The sequence below is a fragment of the Coturnix japonica genome, chromosome 4 (genome assembly GCF_001577835.2).
Source record: "Coturnix japonica isolate 7356 chromosome 4, Coturnix japonica 2.1, whole genome shotgun sequence".
Lineage (NCBI taxonomy): Eukaryota > Metazoa > Chordata > Aves > Galliformes > Phasianidae > Coturnix > Coturnix japonica.
The window spans coordinates 39,393,910-39,414,370 of record NC_029519.1 but is presented as its reverse complement, the minus strand read 5'-3'; the positions used below and the strand labels follow the sequence as shown (position 1 = coordinate 39,414,370).

Sequence of the window (20,461 nt, the reverse complement as noted above, 5' to 3'; positions counted from 1 at the left end):
TTTTTTTTTTTTTTTTTTTTTTACCCCCCATGAAAACTAAGAAGTTTTGAACTGGTAAACTGGGAAATTACTTGGCTGGACAATTCTTTATGTAGTCTTATTTATATAGCAGATCTCAGCACTTGTCCTTATCTTTAACTTCAGCTACTGTGATAATAAGGAAAATAAGGAAAATATTCTTTGTACATGATGGAATGTACCTTAGATTTCTGGTAACCTCATAGATACTCAGTTTTAACACCAAGGTGGGTTACTTTGGCTCTCTGGAACCGTACCTGTATTCTTAGCCCTGTCAAACAAGAGATGTGAACATCTGAATGACTGGGAAGATTTGACCCAGTGACACAGTCAGGCCCAATCATTCCTTTCAGAGGCTCCTCTTGTATTCGCGATACCAGTACTGAATACACTTTTTTCTGTGACTCAGATGGTGGGGTGCATGGCAATTCATTGGTAGGTCTGTAAAAAAAGGAAAAAACTATTTTTTTCAGCCACACATCATAATTTGCTTTGGAAACTAATATCCACAAAACATTTAAAACTTTATATTAAAGATTTTATGGGGGGAGATAATATTGAACTCATAACAAAGCATTTAAATGCTAGTAGAATCATCATACTAATTTTGTTTCCACCTACTTGGTTGACTGAGTGAAGGCTCTCCACGCACCTAATTCCTCAGAGAGCTGCGTAATTTCCAAAGGTACAGATACTTTCCGTCTTTTTAAAAGCTGGCTGAAAAGGAATGAAAATGAAGTCCAAATTAATTCTAACAATGCATATTTTCTTGAAAGAAAAACATATAACATTAAACTATTTTTTATACAACTTTATCATTTGATCCCTCATGACAGTCACCACTATGAAGCCACAGAAATATTACTAGATATAAGATATAACTTTTCTTTCAAATGCTCACCTACAGACTAGTTTTTCTTACACAGCCAAGTGTTTTATTGAAATAATTAATTCACAACTTGCTGAACTAACTCAAAATCTTGTATTTTCATGATGCACAAACAGAGTAAAGGCAGCTCTGCAGAAGGCAAAGGTACACCACTATAATTTATCACAGAACTGGGACCTCACGCTATTTGTGGAGAAACATGGTCTACCTGTAGCACATACCATAAAAGGAACTGAGGTTTCAGTGTTACTAAAATCATAATATTACCTTGTATATTCATAAAGTGCAGGTACAATGCTATTGTACTGTCTTCTGATAGCAAGTAAAGCACCGATGTAACCACACAAAATTAGCAACTCATTCCGAAATCTATAAATGAACAAGTATTAATCATGAACAATGACTTCAAGCATTTGGAAAAAAAAACATAATACTCACACATTCAAATACACAATTTTAAAACCTATCTTATCAGTCCACCTTCCATAGGGAATACACACCTGCTAATTACTTTTCGTTTCCGTGTGATGTAACTGTTACTACATTCCATCTGCATTATACTGATATAGAATCACAGAATCACTAGGGTTGGAAAAGAATTCTAAGATCATTTGGTCCAACCATCAACCTATCACCAAAATTTCCCACTAAACCAAGCGCTATTACGTTTTAACATAGATACATTTATAAGCCCAGTCACATAATGTAACAAAAACAGTGGTACTCAGACCTTTCAATACAATAAAATGTTAAAATTTAAATAAAACTGCTCCATATTTGCATGGTCTTAAGTACTGTCAGTCTTCCCCACACACAAGAGTTAAGCTTTCTGCTCATTTTAGTTCTTCATATTCATCTGTGCAGACATCCAGGCCTAGTTTAAGCCATCTTTTAATGAACGGTGAAACACAGCAATCTAACTATTTTAGAGTTAATTTGAAGACTGACAGCTTGAGTTTCCTTAACACTTTAACATAAAAACACATTGTGTGTGCTACCACTGCTCTTTTTCTGCAAAAAACCGAAACAAGAACTAAGCAAAGTGAGCTTCTCCAAATAAGACCAACATTGACTAACCCACCATAAATGCCTGTGAAAGCAGCAGGCAAATCTCTTTCATTCTTTTTGCTAAACCCTGAAAATCTAGGAAAATTCCACATTGAGTTCTCCAGGCTGGGAACTAACCTATTGCTTCCAATCTGTTTGTACCACTCTTCTGGTCAACAAAAATGATAACAGTTTGTACCTATAGATGTTTTTCTTAGTTCCAGAAGTTTCTTTAAGTAAAATTTCCACTTTTATAAATATGGAAAACATACTCACTGTGTACAGTTACTCAACATTAATTGTTCAGTGCGAATGTAACTTAGAAGGTCAAGGTAAGGACAGACTGAATCTAAAGTCCAATCTGAGCCACAGAGTTGCTCTGTTCAAAAATAAAGAAAAAAAAACAATTGAGGAGAGAAGCTATACAAATTAATTGTGCTTTAAAAAGTTTTTTCGTTCAAGTACCTTTCACATACTGAATGCCAATAGGGAGAGCTTTTTCTGGTTCACTGCTTAGCAGATAGTACTTTATAGTTTCAAATATATCACCGTCTGCCTCAGTTGTTTCTGCCAATCGCATACATTCTTCTACATTGGGAAGGTTACACTAGAAAACAACGATTTTGCTAAAGAATTATTATAATACTTAAAGAGTTATCTGAGATGCACAAAAATACATAACATTAAGATCAATCTCTCTCTAAAGAGATGTTTGAAAGATATACCTCCATTTATTAGGCATTAAGAAAGCCACTTAGACAAGAGAACAATGCAGATGCTTCCCTAACTTTGACATGATTAATATCTGTTTCCATTGTTAATGATTGTGAACTTTTTACTACTGCTTAATAGATATGGAACATTAAGGGAGTTAGTGGTGCAGACTCCCTCACTAATGAAAAGAGGGGAAACGAGGATTTAAAGAGGTTACAGATGTAAGATGTAAATTCAGGGTAGTAGATAAAGATGCCCTACCAAGATCTGTTTAGGAAACACATAAGTGACAAGGAGGCTACGAACCCCTACAAACAAGTAATTCTGATGATCATAAGCTACTTATGGAAGTAACCTGTGCCATGGAAACACTGCACAAAGCAGAAAACAAGATTAAGTATACAACGTATAAGAAAATCATCTTACAATTTTATTTGGCCTTAGCCTTAAATGTTCTGAAATTAAGAAACAAATTAATACATAAACTCTGTTAACACTAGGTGAATTCTATTTCACTTTACCTTTTCATGTAGGTCATTTCTTTCAGCTGTGCATCCAGGATAAAAAGCACAAAGTTTTATCAACTGCAGTTTATTATCAGGAATCATCATAAGAAGATCAGCTGCTAAGTCCCTGCATAAACACAAGACAAGATACAGTTACTCTTAATGGTTTGTAATATAGAAGGAAACTCACATTCTTTCTAGTTTATGGAAGAACACAAACAAAGCAGCTACTTTCAGATGAGAGCAAAAGCAACAAGGTAACTAAGTCTGAGTCTATTTTTGGTGAAATAAACAACGCTTAAAATTCTTATCAGCAACTTCCTAAAAAAGCCTAAAGGGGGAGGTTCTACTTCTTGCTTCCCTGCTATCTCCCTTTCCATTCCTCTATCATTCTGATCCTGATTTCCCATCTCTCATGTGATTCTCCATCACCCCTTCCTCTGATACTCTTATCAGCACAAGGTAGGAAGATTCAAGTCACTGCCTTGCAAAATAAATAAGTAAATAAATCAACAAAACAAAAATCTATTAATCTTTTTGGGGTAAAGCATACATTATTTTTCTGTGGTTTTAGTTAGTTGAATTTAACACCTGTGTGTCAAAACCATCTCAAACTGAGATGCAGGAATACGTGAACAGGGAAGGGAAGAGAGAATAGGATCATTCCAAGTTGTAAGAAAGACATTAGTGTAACTCTGTCATGAAAGCACATTCTCTGTAAAACTTTGAGAACTCAGGAGGGTAAAAAGCTTTTAGAGCACCAGAACATCAGCATAAAGCATCACTCAGTCATTTGGAATGGCTACAACTTCTGCAATATTACAGAAGAGATTATGCAGCACAGGAACTGGACACCCATTTTCATGCTTCAGAACAGAAAAAAATGTGCTTTAGCAATCTGACACTCCTAACATGTTCTTTACTTCTTGTTTAATTCAATAACAAGAAGCATCAGGAGAAAGCACGCATAAAAATATTAATCATCTACTTAAAAAAAACCAAAAAACTAGATTAAGCTTTTAACAACTGATTATTCTGTTGGATCTTTGGCTCTCCTGTTCATGCAAGCATCATTTCTCCTATGGGCCTCAAGACTGACTTGTCCCTGTGTAAGGCAAAAGCTCTCACTGAGTTCACATGAGTTTTCAGAATGCAGTCTTTGGCTTAAAAAATGTTAAGTTCCTGTCCAATATTTATAATTGCTTTTTATCCTACATTCCAGCACTGACTGTGATTAACTAATGAGGACATGGAACTTATTTTCAGCATTAGTAAAGTTACACACTTCTCTCTCTTTCTAGAAACAAGCAAAATACCTGTATCCAAGTGAAGGAAGGCTAAAAGGAAGACATTGAAACAGTAATGAACAGATCTTGAACAAATTTTTGTTTCATATTCTTACTTTGAATACATAGGAAAATTCAAATAGGAAGTAACTAAATAACAACAGCAAATCCAAGAATCAGATAAGCCTACTTGAATAACATTAGAATTTTTTTCCATTACCTTTTGCTATCTAACAAACCTAATGGCAAAAGGTCTTGGAAAACATCTTATACTATTACCATGAAATAGCCACTTCCCCAAGATACAAAAAGACTGAGAATATATACTATATTTCACAAATTTTAAAGACCTCAGAGAGCAGTGAGGTACTGGAAAAGGTTGCCAGAAAAAGCTGTGGATGCCCCATCCCCGGGGGCATTCAAGGTTGGGTTCAATGGGGCCCTGGGCAGTCAGTGCTAGTGAGTGGCAACCCTGTTTATGGCAGGGTGGTTGGAAAAAATAATCACCTACATAACCAATAATGGGTTTTTTTTTGTTTTTGTTTTTTTTTAATTGTTTAGAAACTGCTCAGCTGAAAACTGAAATCAAATGTTCATTAAAAAATTCAAAGGAATACTCAATACAGTGGCCTCAAATTGTGTTATATATAATATAGCCCTTAAGAATCAATCAAATCATTTTCGAGCATTTCTAAAAACATTCCATCAGAAATTGATTTTATTAGTAATCAACCTTCTGATATTCCTTGAGGTATCTACATTGTTTCTCTGAAATGAAATGTTTCCTGATGATGGCTATCCTTACAAACAAGAGCCTGTATAAAGAAGTGAGCCCTTCAAATAAGCTCAAAGGCTCTTAAGCTCCACCTTTCCCATGCGTGACCACACAAACACAGAAAACCAAAGGATGCGCAGCTATGCTGTCAGTATCTCTATTACAAAATACGGAGAGACTCATGAATCTCTCTTTATTTGCCTGAACAAATTCTAAGTTCAGGAGGAAAACTAAGGCTCAATCATGCCCGTTTAAATACATGAATGTTAATTCTGAAATACCACACAGCTGCCAAATATATCTTAGCAATATTTTGTTTTATTGGTAGACAACAGTCCAAAAACATCTTTCAAAGTAAAGCCACTACAAGAAAGAAGATAAAAATCTAGGGGAGAAATGAACTTTCCTTGTATGCAACAGAGGAATAACCTACTCCTCCATCATTAAACAGTAATCCTTTTTCATCTTTAAATTTTGTCAGATACCTGTGTATCCAATATCAGTATAAAGTAATTCTTCAGTCTCTCGTGATTTTAAATTGTCAGACAAGTACTTAAAATCACTTTGCAGATCCTTCTTAAACTTCACTGACTTTTGACTTTGTAATTCAGTATTAGCCTTACTTTGTCCAAAGCAGTCACTTTTACTCTGTACAGATTAGGACTTACTATGCTAATTAGAGCCCAAATAGATACCTAACTTTTTCAGTGCTTTTCACAGTGTAAATGACAAGAACTGTTTTCTTACTTTCACACAATGTATTTTGAGGTTAAAGTAGATTTGTTTGCATTCTCTGTGCTTCACAGGTGCAATTCTTATTCAATCAGAAATCTACCTACTCAACAGTGGCCTGGGGTATATAAGTTTCAGTATGAGACACACCATTATTTTTTCAGGGGAGGGGAATAAACAAATCTTCTGTGGAGTAAAAAATTCTTACCATGTTGTTACTGTCATACATTTTCTTGCTAGCAATTCTAGGGCATAATGTGTTGCTTGCGCTGCACTTTCTCCTAAGACAGTACCCACACTGATTGCCAACTCCAGTTCATTTCCACGAATCAGGTTTGCCATTGCAAGCTTGCTCAATGAAAAAATTGTATCATTAAAGGACACAATTATTCTTGAGGATTCACCATGTTCAGCACATGACATTCATTTACAAGACTGCCTTTTTACAAAAGGAAATTTTTTTAAAAGAAGCATTAATTAAATAAATTTTTCATATAAAATTTAGGCCTCTTGAATGAGTCAGTAATTATGTACCAAGTGTCAATCAGTTTTCAAATAATCTTTTAGATTTCCTTTTGCAGATACTTCCTTCGTTTGATCAAAGAGATTAAACTTCATACATACAGGAATCACTATCATATTTGTTAATATCTAGGAAAGGACAGCAGTATTTGGAATATTTCACCACCAGTATCCCATGAAACGTTTTTGATGTGTATCAGATGGCAGCAGAGGGGTAGGCTGACAAAATGGCATCTGACATGGAATTGCACATGAAGCAAAGATGTAAGATTTAATTCCTCTATGTGGAAAAAAAAAATAATAAAAAAAATGCACCTATTGACATTCACTTATGCTTGCTGCATGCTTGTGGAAACCAAACAGCAGATATTAGCACAGTGAAGAGCTGTGTGGGACTTCTCAGCAGTGGCAACACCAGGTCACCTCCACTAGTCCAGACTGTTACAAGCATGGCATGCAAGCTCTTGTTCATCACTGGAGAAAACAGCTAATGATAGCAATAAAAAGCATTCCATAGCTGAGAATTTGCTCTATCAAACAGTGCTATTGTGCTCTTTGTATCTGTTGTTGTTTGTATGGAAATAATCAGGAAGCATTCCTTCTGAAAAAAACTTTATGAGAAAAATTTGAAATTAAAAAACAAAAATACGGGATTTTACCACTACCTTCAATATTGTAAAGATCAAGATCATATAAAGAAATATAAAGCTAAAACAAGTGTAACTGGTAGAATTTAGAATGCAGCACACACATTTGGAAAAACAAAACAAACCACATAATATATGGTGTTATAAAAAGTGAATGTTGGCCTTAATGCAAATAAAGAGTTAAAAAGAATAAACAAAAAATAAATGAGAAGTTACCTCTATGTTTTCAACAGCCAGATGGCAACATGCGGCAAGCACTGCATTGCCATCTTGGAAATACCATTCTGCCAGTTCCTCATTGACCTTCTGAAGAAGCCTGCAGTTAACAACATATGAATTCAGTAAAATCTCTTCAAGGTCAGAGTTGTTTGGCACTGAATTTAAATACAAGTTTGCTTCTGTATCCTGAAATTTCTATATCTGAATTACAAATATCGACACAGTAGTAAAAAAATGTTACTAGTTTGAACTGAATCCATCTTTGCTGATACACATTCAAGTGGATTAGTTTCACAAAATCAACACCAGTACAGAAATGCCTCAGACTGAGGAAATAAAATACATGGATATTCCTCCTGCTCTAGTGAATACTGCCTAAGTTTTGCTCCAACTGCTTAAAACCTATGAAAGTAATGAATTAACTACACAGACTCCAAGCTTCCAAGCTTTCAGAAGATGCATAAAATATAGTCTCTTAGATATTATTGAATAATGAAACTTACTCTACACTTTCCAAAAGTTCTAATGAAACAAAACTAAAATTTTAAAGACATATTTAAGCATGTAGGATTGCTCCTTGTAACTGTAATACATATATGTGAAAAAAAAAAAAACAACAACCAGGCAGAAAGGGGCAATACGGAGGAGATTAAACAGCATAACATCCATCAGTAGACAGTTGGCTCCATGAGATAAATACTAGAAGATGTAATACTTTGTTGTCAAATTCTGTATTGCTGGTTCCAAATTAAACTACTAAGGTTTATTCTACTTGAAGATTTCACTTATAAATTACAACAACTTACACGTTATAATCATCTGTATTGTTTAAATCAGAATTGTGATCTCCACTCATTGTGGAGAGCGATGACATTTGCATATTTCCCTCACAAGCAGCCTGGAAGAGAATAAAGAGACAGATTAAAATGTCAATTATAACCAGTAACGTGATTTTCAATAAGAATAAATCTGAGCTCTCTAAACATTCTTGCAAAGCCCAAGTATAGCAAAAAGAAATGTTTAAATCAACAAACCCATTGATAGCTAAATTTTAGCCTGGTTTTATTCAGCTACACAACAGAATTACCAAAGCAAGTGATCTCTTCCTTTCTATGAATTTGAAAACACTTCTTTCAGCTTTTGAATCAGCTTTAAATGGACAGTGAGGGCTGCTAGCTAGACTTTTTACTCCCCCTAGGAACAAATGACAGTGACTAGAGGATGAAATCCATGGACATAGTTTAGTAGGCATGCCAGCAAATCTGGAAAAGCCAAAGCAGCACAAGCAAAGCCTTTTTTTTTTTTTTCTTTGACAGTTTAAGAAACTGTATAAAGCAGGCAAAAATTACTCAGAATAAAGGAACAGGGATAAATGGAAATGAATTACCAGTCTTTCATGTTTTTCATACCCTTTAACTTGCATTTACACACATACTTGTACTGCTTTATTACATTAATTTAAGAGGTTACCTGAATACAAGTGCTGATTTCCTACATTTACTACTACAGCAGCTGAATAATTTCACCCTAAGATTCTGGAGGAAGAAGCATAACTAAGGCTTTGATGGAAAAACATGAGAAACTCTCAGAGACTTATAAGAACAGAATGATAAAAATCAAGTTATATACACTTTTTACTTTAACCTGGCACTAATAATCAGTTTTTATTATAGCTGCCTCATTGCAATTTAGAAGAATCAGGCTTAAAGAAAATCAGTATGAGATACATTTTTATGATTTCTTAGTAAAAAGTGGGAACAGAAGTAAAAAAAAAACAGAGTTGCATTATTTAGCAATTTTACAAAATTGAACAGTTAGCCTTTTAAATATCCTTGCCATCTTCAGAATCAGAAATGAATAGCTAAATGCTATTACATACACTGGCATACGTAAAAATACCTGCGCAACAAGTAGAGCCTCTTTAAGCTGACCTCTTGAAGTAAAGAAAGCAACTACTTTCTTCACATCTCCAGTAGCTATACAGTATGGGATAACATCATCATTTCCTTCCTGAATTAACTGGTCAGCTCTCCTAATTAAACAAATGAATAAACAAACAAGAAAGATCTACATATATAACTGACCACTAAACATTACGGTATAGGTATTAAATGAGGTTATATAAAGTTAATTGAAACCCATCTGCATTTCCAAATCCCAGAAGATGCAAGCTTTAAGGATACTGCATTCTACCAGACAAAGTTTCAAGTTAAACCTGTAGTTTATGCTTAAGTTTTTAACTTGATGTCTACAATCACACTTGAAGTCCCTGACAGTTTCAGGCCAAAGCTTACTAAAAAAAAAAAAGTACATTGCTAGAGTGTTGTAACAGAAGCCAATTACTACTAATACTAGTATTTAATCTTACTACTAGTTTATGTTACTTTAAGTACAGAAGCTACAACTCAACACTGTATTTTCATCATTTTACCTTTGCATTAACTTCTTCCAATATTTCATCGATACACCCGGTGCAACTGAGAGAGCTTTATCCCACTAGAAGAAAGCAGCAATATGTTTTTCCTGATGATTGTACTTTGGGAAAGAACTGTATCTTTAATTATATTTCTTCCATTACAATATATTTGTCAAAAAGTTAAAGTAATGAGCTACAGACTAGTCTTTGTATGTTAAAAACAATATAACTGGAGCAAGATCACTTTTCAAGATTCATTTTCCCTTTTGTTGCTATGCCAGCTGGTTTTCATAATCTTCATTATAATCATCATCAGTAATGTTCTGATATTTTACCTCTCCAAGCTCTACCATCAGTTCACAATACCGCTGAATTTGTCCTAATCTTAAATGAATTTCTGCAGCTTCTTTAAGCCTTTCCTTTTTGCTTGGTGCACCAATACCATCTCCAAACTTGGACATTTTTACTGCTGTCAGCTCATGAGCTTCAGACTGATAAAAAAAGAGAGTAAATTAAAGAGAAAAAAAAAGAAAGAATCCAGTTAGTTTGCTATGATGAAAATAAGTATTCTCAAGAATGCATTACAGTGGAATACAAAAGCTATAACTTAAGATAAAAATTCTTCTCAGAATATGATATAGACTTTCCTTCTTATCTCCTTCAATCTTTTACATATTTTTGTTTCATTCTCAACCATACTCTCACATGCAATATTAACTCACACAAATGTCCATTACAAACATCTCTCTATTTTGAGATTAGCGTATTACTGGGAATCATACTTATTACTCTTCTTTCTTTATTTGAAAGTCAATAAAGACAGTGGGTTTAAAGTTCTATCACACCCCGCTTACCATATGACAAACAAATAACTGGTATTTCTAACAACTGTAATTTCTATATTGGTTTAGGAGGTAAGACTAAATTTCTCTAGCTGGCAGAGTCTGAGAAATAAGTTGCAAAAGGATCACAACTAATTCCGAATGCAATAAAAAAAACCCTGTCGCATTTCATATTACAATTTTTAAACACTACCATAAATGCACACAAGAGCACATTTAGCTCTTCATACACTTATATTTCAGCATATACAGTATTGAATGAACCACAACCATTCTTTGCAATTGCAGTTGTCTACCTTTAGTTTACTTTGGCAATGTCAGCTGCTGAGAAAAACAAACTATTTTGTTGTTTTACTTACAAACCAAACTATCTCACTTTTTCTTACTACGTAGCTGCTATAATTACAGTTAATATCTGCAATAAAAAAAACATCTATCACCAGAGCCTTAAGATATGAAAAGCTACTCCTTAATAAGAGTCTGGTGTCTTATGCAAAAGAGACTTTTTTTTTTTTTGCATATAATAGCAAACATCACATAATACCCAGTAGGTATTTAGTCCTTTGCAGTTAAAGCATGGCCTGATTCACACAAATCACTTTCCTCTATTTCCAACTCAGTCATTAGAACATGGGATTGTTTAGTTTCCCTGAGAAGTCCCTAAAAGAACCACATCTCCATATTCTGTACAAACTGTACATCTGATTGACTTTTAATATATGTATCTACAGATGATTCCTGGTTCTGGAATTGCATGTTCCTGTCTAAGTCAGTCTAAAGCTGCGTAACTCCATTAATGACAGGTTCTTGCTTTTCTGCTCCTTCCAGACAGCCCATTTCTGCTGCCTCTCCTCCATTTTCACACATGAATACCCCCGTCCCTCATCTGGACACAACTATAAACTCTGGATTTATCTAACCAAAGAATTTTACTTTACTGAATATAAAATACACATATAAAGCTTAGAATTTTAATATAGTATTTATCAAATCACTACAGACTTACCTAGAAGCCACTATTCTAACAGATCAGTATTGAGTAGAGAACTGACATTGCACAAAAATTTTCAGACATGAAATAAGTTGTAATCCTTTGGAAAAAAACTACGTACTATTTTAAGAGTGAGATACTAAACAGGTTATTAACAATCTTCTCATAACATTTATGTTTCACTTACCATTTTAAATCTAACAAGATGTTTGATATGCATAATTCCTTTGCGGTAATTTTGTGGAAGCAGACTATCATCCCGTCCTTTTATTACAGCAACTAAATCCCACAAATTTTTGCTGCCTCCTGGAGGCTGAAATTGTTATGGATGAAAAAGAAAGTTGTATTACAATAACATTCAAGAGAAATGAAACTTGTAAAGGCCTTAAAAAATGCTTGCCGAGAAATAAAACTCCAGACCATTTTACTATTGGAAGATTTACTATGACACTCAATAAAACTCCTTCATTTCTGAAAACAAAAGATATCATAAGACTCATGAATCAAAGTATTTGCTTATGTACAGTTACAGCTGAAGGCTCACCATTAGAGCTTCCCCTTTTGTTTCCAAGTGGGTACAAGCTCTGTTGCAATTAGCACAGGCATAAAACAATATCTGATGGGTTGCAATAGCTATTCAAGAAGTTGTTTACTGTCTTTTGTGGAAGAAAGGCATGAGTCAGGTTAACCAAAAAAAAATAAATAAAAAAATAGAGTTCAACACAAAATCCAGTTTACTACATTAAAACTCAAAAAAAAGAGATGTCTGGTGCACCAGTACACATGAGCTTCTACAGGTTGCAGTGATATTTTGTGGGGAATTTCCATAAAATTTTAAACATTTACACTGTTCTAGTATTTCAGTCTTTCCCTCTGTAAAAAAAGGAAGATGATAGCTTAATATTGAATTAATTCCTGAAGGGACTAAGTAGTTAAAAAAGCTTACAAAAAAAAAATAATAATAAAAAAAAATCATTAAGCCTTTGACCTGAAGGAAGCTACCCAGAGGAACCTACTCACAGTAGTTTAAGCAGGTGCTGGACTCAAAAACCAAACACAGCTGATGAGAAAAATTTGTTCTCTGAAAATTCTAATGTTTTGAAATAGTTTTGCTCTAGAATTAACATAGGACATCAAAATGTAGCACTTTCATCAAACAAGGAATTGTATAAGAACACTTCTATGGAATGGTCAGGAAATTTCAGGATTTGTAATTGAGGAAGGGTGTTTCAGCATCATACCCTAAAATTTAGCCAGAAATCAAAGCATACAAAAATTTTGCATGAACTAGATCTCTGCAGATCAGCGTACTCATCTCACACGAAGTGTAATTCTAAGATATTTTTGCCCTTTTTCTACCTCAATTTCAGCCCACATGCAGTAAATAATCACAGGGATACAGGAGTTGATAATGTTAACTCAACTGCACCAAAAAGCTGCAGTGATTTAAAGGAAACTTTATTTTGCAACAAAACAGTCAATAGACAGCCTCTGGGGCAAAAGTGGTTCACATCTACAGCTGCCAGGAGGTAATACAGCAATTCAGTATTACACAGACTTAGGCAGTTTAAACCTTATCCAGCAACCCTTTCGCAGACTAGAATAGGAATTCAGTGTAGTTCAATATATAACATATTTTCATTTTATTCAACAGAAAATTATAATTTCTATCCTTAGTTTTGGAGGCTGACTTCAGAGGAGAAAGCAGGACAAACTGTCAACCTTATGTTATCTAACATCCTCAAGGTGTTGCAATGATCCTTAAGTCTGTAGAATACTTACTGAAAAACATTCTGAAAACCATCTTAGTTTTTCTTCTCGAGTATTTCCTATCATCTTTTCTACTTCTTGCTTAATATCTCTGGAAACTTTACCACACAGCAAAGGAGGAGCACCAGATTCTACAGCACGATCTAATACAGAAAATATTTAGAAATTATATATGCATACATAATTTTAAGTACAGTAACATGTACAATATCTAAACAATTATATATGCAGTCTGCTTACCTATATTACCAATAACCTCATCCCAGCATTTATCTGCTAAGATATTTATCGGTAGAGGATTTATAAGTGGTGTCAATGACCAAAGTCTCACAGTAGAGTCACGAGAGCATGATGCCATAGTAAATGGTCGACTAGGATGACATGTTAATCCTAGTGGAGACAGAATTTAAAAGTGTGGTCAAATATTTAAAATTCATTTTAATACAGAAATAAAGTGTATTTTAAATATTACCATATACATCTGCACCATGATCATAAACAGCATCCAAGCACGTTCCATCTCTTGTGTCCCAGACTTGAATGGAATAGTCCCAACTGCCAGATACCAGAAGGTATGGAATTTCAGGATTCCACATCAGTCCTCGCACTGGAGCTTTATGTCCACTAAGAATACTTATACAAGCATCCTGTGTATAATCCCATATTCGAACAGTACTGAAACAGGATACAAAAGACCTATGCTCATTAAATTATCTACCAAAATATGACTCTCTCTACTTTAGCAATATTCTAAGCTTCAGAATATTTATTTGCAATATCTTTACAAAAGTAATTATAAAATATTATTACTTAACAAAAGGCAATTATAAAAGAGGCTAGAGTCAATGGCCAGCATTCTGAATCTGACCTGCAGAGAGATCTGAATTATCCATTATCCACAGAGCTTCTTAAAGAGCCAGTGGCAACAAGAGTACAAATGTTAAAAGTCATTCTAATAGCCCAGTGCTTGGGATCTTCTCACAGTTCAGAAATACACACCCATCATCAGAGCCACTGCACAGGATTCCTTCTCTCAGAGGAGACCAACGTACACGAAACACCTTTGCAGTATGTCCAGTAAAAACTTTCAGTGGCTGATCAGAGCTAGTTGCCAAGTAATAAACACGAACATTTTTATCCTCACAACCAGTAGCTATCATATCTCTGCAAAATAAAAATAATATATCATTAGTCACTGGAATCACATAAGTCCTCATGGTTTTGGAGTTTAAAAATAAATATGATACATATTTTGCAATTTACTTTTAAAAGTAATTCATTTTTGCTTGTCTTCTGTCTCTTTATAATGCCATTGAGTGACAACCCCATGAAATAGATGAAATAAAAAAAAGATGGAGATGTACAGTAGTCTAATCAAGCATTTCTGAATATAGTGAGTATATTGTATTCAGAACTCAGAATATAACTATTACTAGGTGAATTACTGCTGATTTATGATTTAATGAAATACAGAGTAAAAAGAATGTGAAGGAAATCTATAGACTGTGAGGATTCATTTATCTCAACACCCAGGTTTCAAAATTTTATTTCTACATATAAAGTAGGGGAGAGTGAAACAAGAATTCAAGGAGTGTAAGGCCTAAGACAGAAGCCTCTTTTCAGATTTCCTAGATGCCATTAAACAAAATACACATTAGGAAACCCACCAAGAAACAAACTGACAAAATTCAGGGAAGAGGCAAAAAACAGCCTTACTAAGGCATTATTTTAAATTCGCTCATACGAACTCCAATATTTATTAGTACTCTGGGTATTCACAAAGAATTCTTTACCAAGTTACTTTAAAGTCTTATATTGATATATTCAGTTTTTCAAATACTACACTTTTTTTTGTCATCAGGGTAAATGCTGCCATACGTTGTTTTTCAATGCTTATTATCTGTTTATAATATTGCATGATGTACAAACAATTTAAATTTTAACATAAGAGTTTCTTCATATTATGCTTTGATTCACCTTCAGGCAGTTGCTTTCAAACTGAATATGTGAATTAATAGAATGATTTAAGAACTCTAATAGATACACGGCTCTTATTCAGCTATATTCATTATTTATAGAGTCACAGAAGCATTATCAACTATTCTTCAAAGTGTAGACACATACTGGTCTCCTTCTAATGACACTTTAAAGAACAGCCACAATTCTCTAGATGCAAATTTGATTATAGCTACTTATGGGTATTTATCACTATCAATGTAGCATAAAGTATTCAGAGATTTGGACAGTTGGCAAGAATTAGACATGTATTAAAGTGCATTAAATTTGTTATATTAAGCTTTTTAGTGAGAAGGATCTAACAGCATGATTCTACCATTTAAGGCAGTACCACAAAAGCTGCCAGAACTGAAAGACATATTTTGCATTGTAATGGTTTTCCCAGAAATAATTACCATCTGAGAGATAGAAACTTACTGGCCCAGGCATAATATGGTACCCTAGTGGATGTCTAGCATATTCAATGGTAGTTTAAGAGATCCTCATGCCTATACTGCTTAATCACAGTATATACATTTTCCAAACAGATTACATAATGCCTAGTCATATTGGTTTGCTATTAAATGGCATCATGATCAGCATTTGTTTTTCCTTCTTCTAGTTTAAACATATATTCTTTAGGAATTTATTAAGGAGTCTGTGTAAAAAAAATTAGCATTCTGGGCAATGAAATACACTACTGTGAATGTAAAGTTGCTGGCAATCCATTTCAATAGTAAATAGTCTCACTTATCAGGGGTATTTTTCCACTCACTTGTTGTTCTGACTCCAGTCACAGCCAAACACTGCAGCTGGGTGTTTGTACTTGTGAAGAACCTTGCCATCAATGGTTCGAATAATACTGAAACCAATTACAATAGAATATTATGAGTAGGCTATCCAAAAGTCATGTTTGATTCTATGCAAATAAGCCAGACAGCAACAAAAGTATACAGAAAGAAGTTTTTTACTCCTGCCCTTCAGCTACAGTACTACGTATTTCCCAGCAAAACATTTAATTGGACTTCATGATTTATAAAACATTCCTCCAAAGGAGCTGTAAAATTTTTACGCTGTGGTACCTCCCTTCCTGTAGAATTCTTACAGGCCAAAATCTAAGTCATGGTGATACAACAGGTATGAACAGATATTTTTAAAAGATTTATTTTTGTCTAGAATATAAAGTTTTTCCTCTTCTTCTTAGATTTGAGTTGAAAGAAAAAGATTTGAAAGAGCTGAAAGGAAAAGATTTTTAATGGTACTGAAACACAATACACCAAATTCTTGGCATTTGATAATTTTTGCAAAGAAACTATTATCCTTCTATAATAATAAATAGGAAATAGTCTTCTATAATTGTGACTCCTAACAAAACTAAAAAACAAAACACAAAACAATGAAGATAAAGAGCAATAGCTTATGAACAGCTTCTGCTATACAAATAAAAAACAAAGAATACTCTTTGCTAAATAAAACTTATGAACAGGCTTCAATATCAAAATGTCATAGCTACTATTGCTTTTGGAAACAGTTCCTTTATTATAATTCTTGAGACCCTAAAAAAATATATCCTAGCAAATATAGGAGATCAGAATATTCCGAATTTTGTCCAGTGAGTATGGTTTTAAAATTAATCACTGATGACGTTGTCAAAGTCTACTGGCTTGAGATGTGCATTTGTTGTTTTATTTTATTTTTTCTTCCAGTAACACTCACCAAAATCCATCATCGCTGCAGGTTGCTATTCTTTTGGAATCTTTATGACTCCAGGCAATGCAGAAGATTCCATTCTTTCCATGCTTCAAAAAATGCAAAATACCTATCAATAAGAAATAACTCACCCTTTTCTCTTATCTATTGACTCGTGGCTTTTTTTTCTTCTCCTATGGGCTTCAGCCCTTTTCTCCCAGTAAAGTGTAACGTACAAAACCACATGAGGTCCTAAGTGTGTAAAGCTGTAATGGGAGACACAGACAGTAGTAAAACTGTCCTAGTCTCCAGGATACATGAGAGAAAACTGGATTAAGGGGAAGAATAAGCAACTCATGAATCTGAAGCTTGAATAAATGTTAGCTACTTCATCAAATAATGAAATCAGTGCGAATGAATAACTGTGAAAACTTAAGTGATATGTGCATCAGGACCAGCAATCCAAACCAGATCTTCAGTAGTAGCAATACGCCAAACTTCTGATGTGTTAGAGTTCTTTAAAGGTTGTTCTTCTCTACATTTGTCTTCTTAAAAAGCAGCCTTTTCCTCTGACACAGATGTAGCCACAGGTAACTATGTCTAACACAAAGACTAGAGCTATATATTGAGAATACTACAAAACCTTGCATGCTGTTTGCATGAATGCTCTTTCTGTCAATAATAATTAGGATACGCACAAGCCCTCAAAGATTACCAGTAATGTAAGGCAAGATTCTAAATAAGCCATATGTTTTAGCATGTTGCAAAAGGCAGTTTTACTGGTCTAAACTTCAGAAATTCTTTTCTGGGTCTAATGTTTGAAAATATGGAACATTGTTTCAATTTTTTGTTTTGATCCTCAGTTTTGAAGTCTATGTCCATATACATTTATACTTTGAAGAAAGAAACCACTCTGCTTTTGATATGCACCACCACTACAGAACCGCTTTTGAGATACTGAAGACCATCTGGTTCTTCACTATTCTCAGGTCGTAAACCCACTCAGAGGAAGTAGAAAAGAATTAATCTGTCTCACAGATAAACCAGCACTTACATCTTTCTTTGAATGGATTTCTGTTATAGTCCTTTAACATTTTTTATTATTTTTTTTTTAAATGCTATGTTTATTTGATACTAGAGGGAACAGCTAGTTTACATTCAATAGACAAAAAAAAAAAATCTTATCTTACCTCACTGAATCGTGTTATTATTTTGCCTCTTGGGACATCCCAGATGAAGCCACCATTTCTGGACGTTGCACCTGCTATGCAGTTCAGATCCCCTTTAAAGAAAGACATTTTAAGCTATCACAATTAACATAATATGAATAGAAGTCAACAATGGCACAAAGCCAGTAGTTTTTCCACAGTTTAAGTCCAGTATTTGATATCAAGTGGTAAATACCAGTTCCACCCTTTTTCCTACATTCCTGTTTTGAACAAAGAGCAGACTGAAAGTTGTATAGTTGAAAAAAGCATTCTCAATGCCTGCTGAAAGCTTTGCAGTTAAAGTCACAAGAAAATAATGTTCAGTAAGCATACAATTTCAATGTTTTAAGCTTGAAGTAGATCAGTTGCTATTAAAGTTCCTTATATACTAACACAAACCATGCAGAATGCTACAGTGCTTCTGTTTTCCTGTGTCTTGCACCAGGCAGCATCTGAGCTAACAAGAACGTACTTGAGCATGTACTGATGCTCTATGAAGTGGGAAAGAAGAACAAAGGACTCTAATGTGAGAAGCTGGAAATCAAGATTCTCATCACAGTAACTGTCTATACCTGATGAAGCTATATTTTATAGGTGTGTTTTGACTTACTTTATATTGCAATTACAAGCAAAAAAGGCAATTTGTACAAGAGGAGTCTAGGTAAAAGGTGCATATACAGAATAGAAAGAAATTCTAGTGGGACAATTGAGACCAAATTCAAGTAAAGACAAATACTGGAGCATATTTTATGAATGAAGCTAAACAATTGTACAAAGGTTAGAAGGAACTTGCTGGGAGTAAGGGATGCGAAAGAAGTAGTTCTGTCTGAGATGGACAACAATGAAGTGTAAGGAACTGAAGTTAAGAGTACACAAGCTAAAGGACATGCTTTGAATTAGCCTAAATTTACTAGCTTACATTTTTAAAAATTCAGAATTCAAATCCTGAAAGACACCAATTCTACTCTTCCCCCTCACAAACAAGTTATTCTCTTAATGTGTGACGCTAATACAAACTGAAATTAAATTTTAAAACAAAACAACTCAAAAGATGGAACATCTTTTTTCATATTGACATAATTTCTACAGAGCAATTCAAATCATATGTGAAAAAGAACAAGGTGCAAGAGATGCTCTGACATGAAAAACAAAGTGCCAATTCATTTCATTTATACAGGCTACATTCAGCTTCCCATAAAAATATTTCTTAAGAGTTTAAATTCATTGAAAAAGATCAGTCAGTTGAATTTAAACTTGAGAGAAAAAAATGAGTAAAATATCTGCTATCCAAATAATTCAGTCACAAGAACCCTACTTAACAAGTACTTACATCAATAATTTTATCATAAACGTACTCTCAAATTCAGCTAAATAGGTTGCAGAACAGTTCAAACATCAAAATTTCCAACTAACTTCAGTGTCTAAGATAGACATTTAGGAAAAAAAAACCAAAAACAGTCTTTATTCTAATAAACAGAGCTCAGTGACTGGAATAGCAAATAGGGATGAGTGTGTATTCCACTTTTTCAGCATAGAACTGAATTTGAACTCTTTTAATCAACTGTATCTCACACAAAGGAAGCCTTTTCATCATCTCTGTGATGCAGTGCTAGAAAAACTGGAGATTTCATTTCCTTCCTCCAGACTTAATATGAAATGTAGAGATCATTCCTCACAAGGGTAAATCTCAACAGGTACTGAAGCACTGGATTCTACAAGACTTAAATATGTTACTTTAGTCATGTTTAAAAACTTTTAAGACACCCTTCTGTCTAAAATGAATACTTTTGTCACACAAAGTGTTGCAATGCTGACTCAAGAACTTCTTAAGTAAAACATTCTTACCTGGAGCCCAAGAAATGGAATAAATAACCCCTTCATTACCAGGAGATGTGTAAACTGCTGTTAAAGTGTTTATGTCCCAAACTTTTATTGTGCCATCAAATGAAGCTGTAGCAAGAAGATCAGGGTTATCAGGTTTGAACTGACAATCAAAGATGGTCTCAATGTGTCCCTTAAAGGAAAAGAAAAACAAACAAAAAAAAGCTGTTTTTTATTAAAGTTCTTTTTTCCACCAGAAGTCCATCTAAACTAAGCTTAGTAAATGCTTAGTAAAAAGCATTTAGATCAATCATGAATTCAAAAACCCCTTCTCATTTTGACTACTCAGCCAAAATCAAAAGGCATTAAACTAG

General features: G+C 34.1%; 1 protein-coding gene across 7 annotated transcripts in view; it reads right to left on the bottom strand.

Annotated features, from left to right (window-relative positions):
* Positions 1-20,461, bottom strand: part of WDR17 (WD repeat domain 17) — a 42,207-nt gene that overhangs the window by 2,161 nt on the left and 19,585 nt on the right. For 5 of the 7 annotated variants that reach the window (XM_015861778.2, XM_015861780.2, XM_015861782.2 and 2 more), the window contains 22 exons: positions 20,112-20,280; positions 18,249-18,340; positions 17,086-17,168; positions 16,145-16,231; positions 14,374-14,538; positions 13,847-14,049; positions 13,615-13,764; positions 13,387-13,517; positions 11,792-11,917; positions 10,107-10,262; positions 9,787-9,851; positions 9,255-9,387; positions 8,162-8,253; positions 7,353-7,452; positions 6,176-6,315; positions 4,491-4,511; positions 3,190-3,301; positions 2,420-2,561; positions 2,231-2,333; positions 1,175-1,276; positions 640-735; positions 276-459 (listed from right to left, as the gene is read on the bottom strand). In XM_015861778.2, the coding sequence (XP_015717264.1) occupies positions 276-459; positions 640-735; positions 1,175-1,276; positions 2,231-2,333; positions 2,420-2,561; positions 3,190-3,301; positions 4,491-4,511; positions 6,176-6,315; positions 7,353-7,452; positions 8,162-8,253; positions 9,255-9,387; positions 9,787-9,851; positions 10,107-10,262; positions 11,792-11,917; positions 13,387-13,517; positions 13,615-13,764; positions 13,847-14,049; positions 14,374-14,538; positions 16,145-16,231; positions 17,086-17,168; positions 18,249-18,340; positions 20,112-20,280 (2,652 nt within the window). Of the gene's footprint in view, positions 1-275; positions 460-639; positions 736-1,174; positions 1,277-2,230; positions 2,334-2,419; positions 2,562-3,189; positions 3,302-4,490; positions 4,512-6,175; positions 6,316-7,352; positions 7,453-8,161; positions 8,254-9,254; positions 9,388-9,786; positions 9,852-10,106; positions 10,263-11,791; positions 11,918-13,386; positions 13,518-13,614; positions 13,765-13,846; positions 14,050-14,373; positions 14,539-16,144; positions 16,232-17,085; positions 17,169-18,248; positions 18,341-20,111; positions 20,281-20,461 lie in introns of those variants that run through there. The other 2 variants (XM_015861779.2, XR_001555007.2) reach the window with 2 other exon arrangements.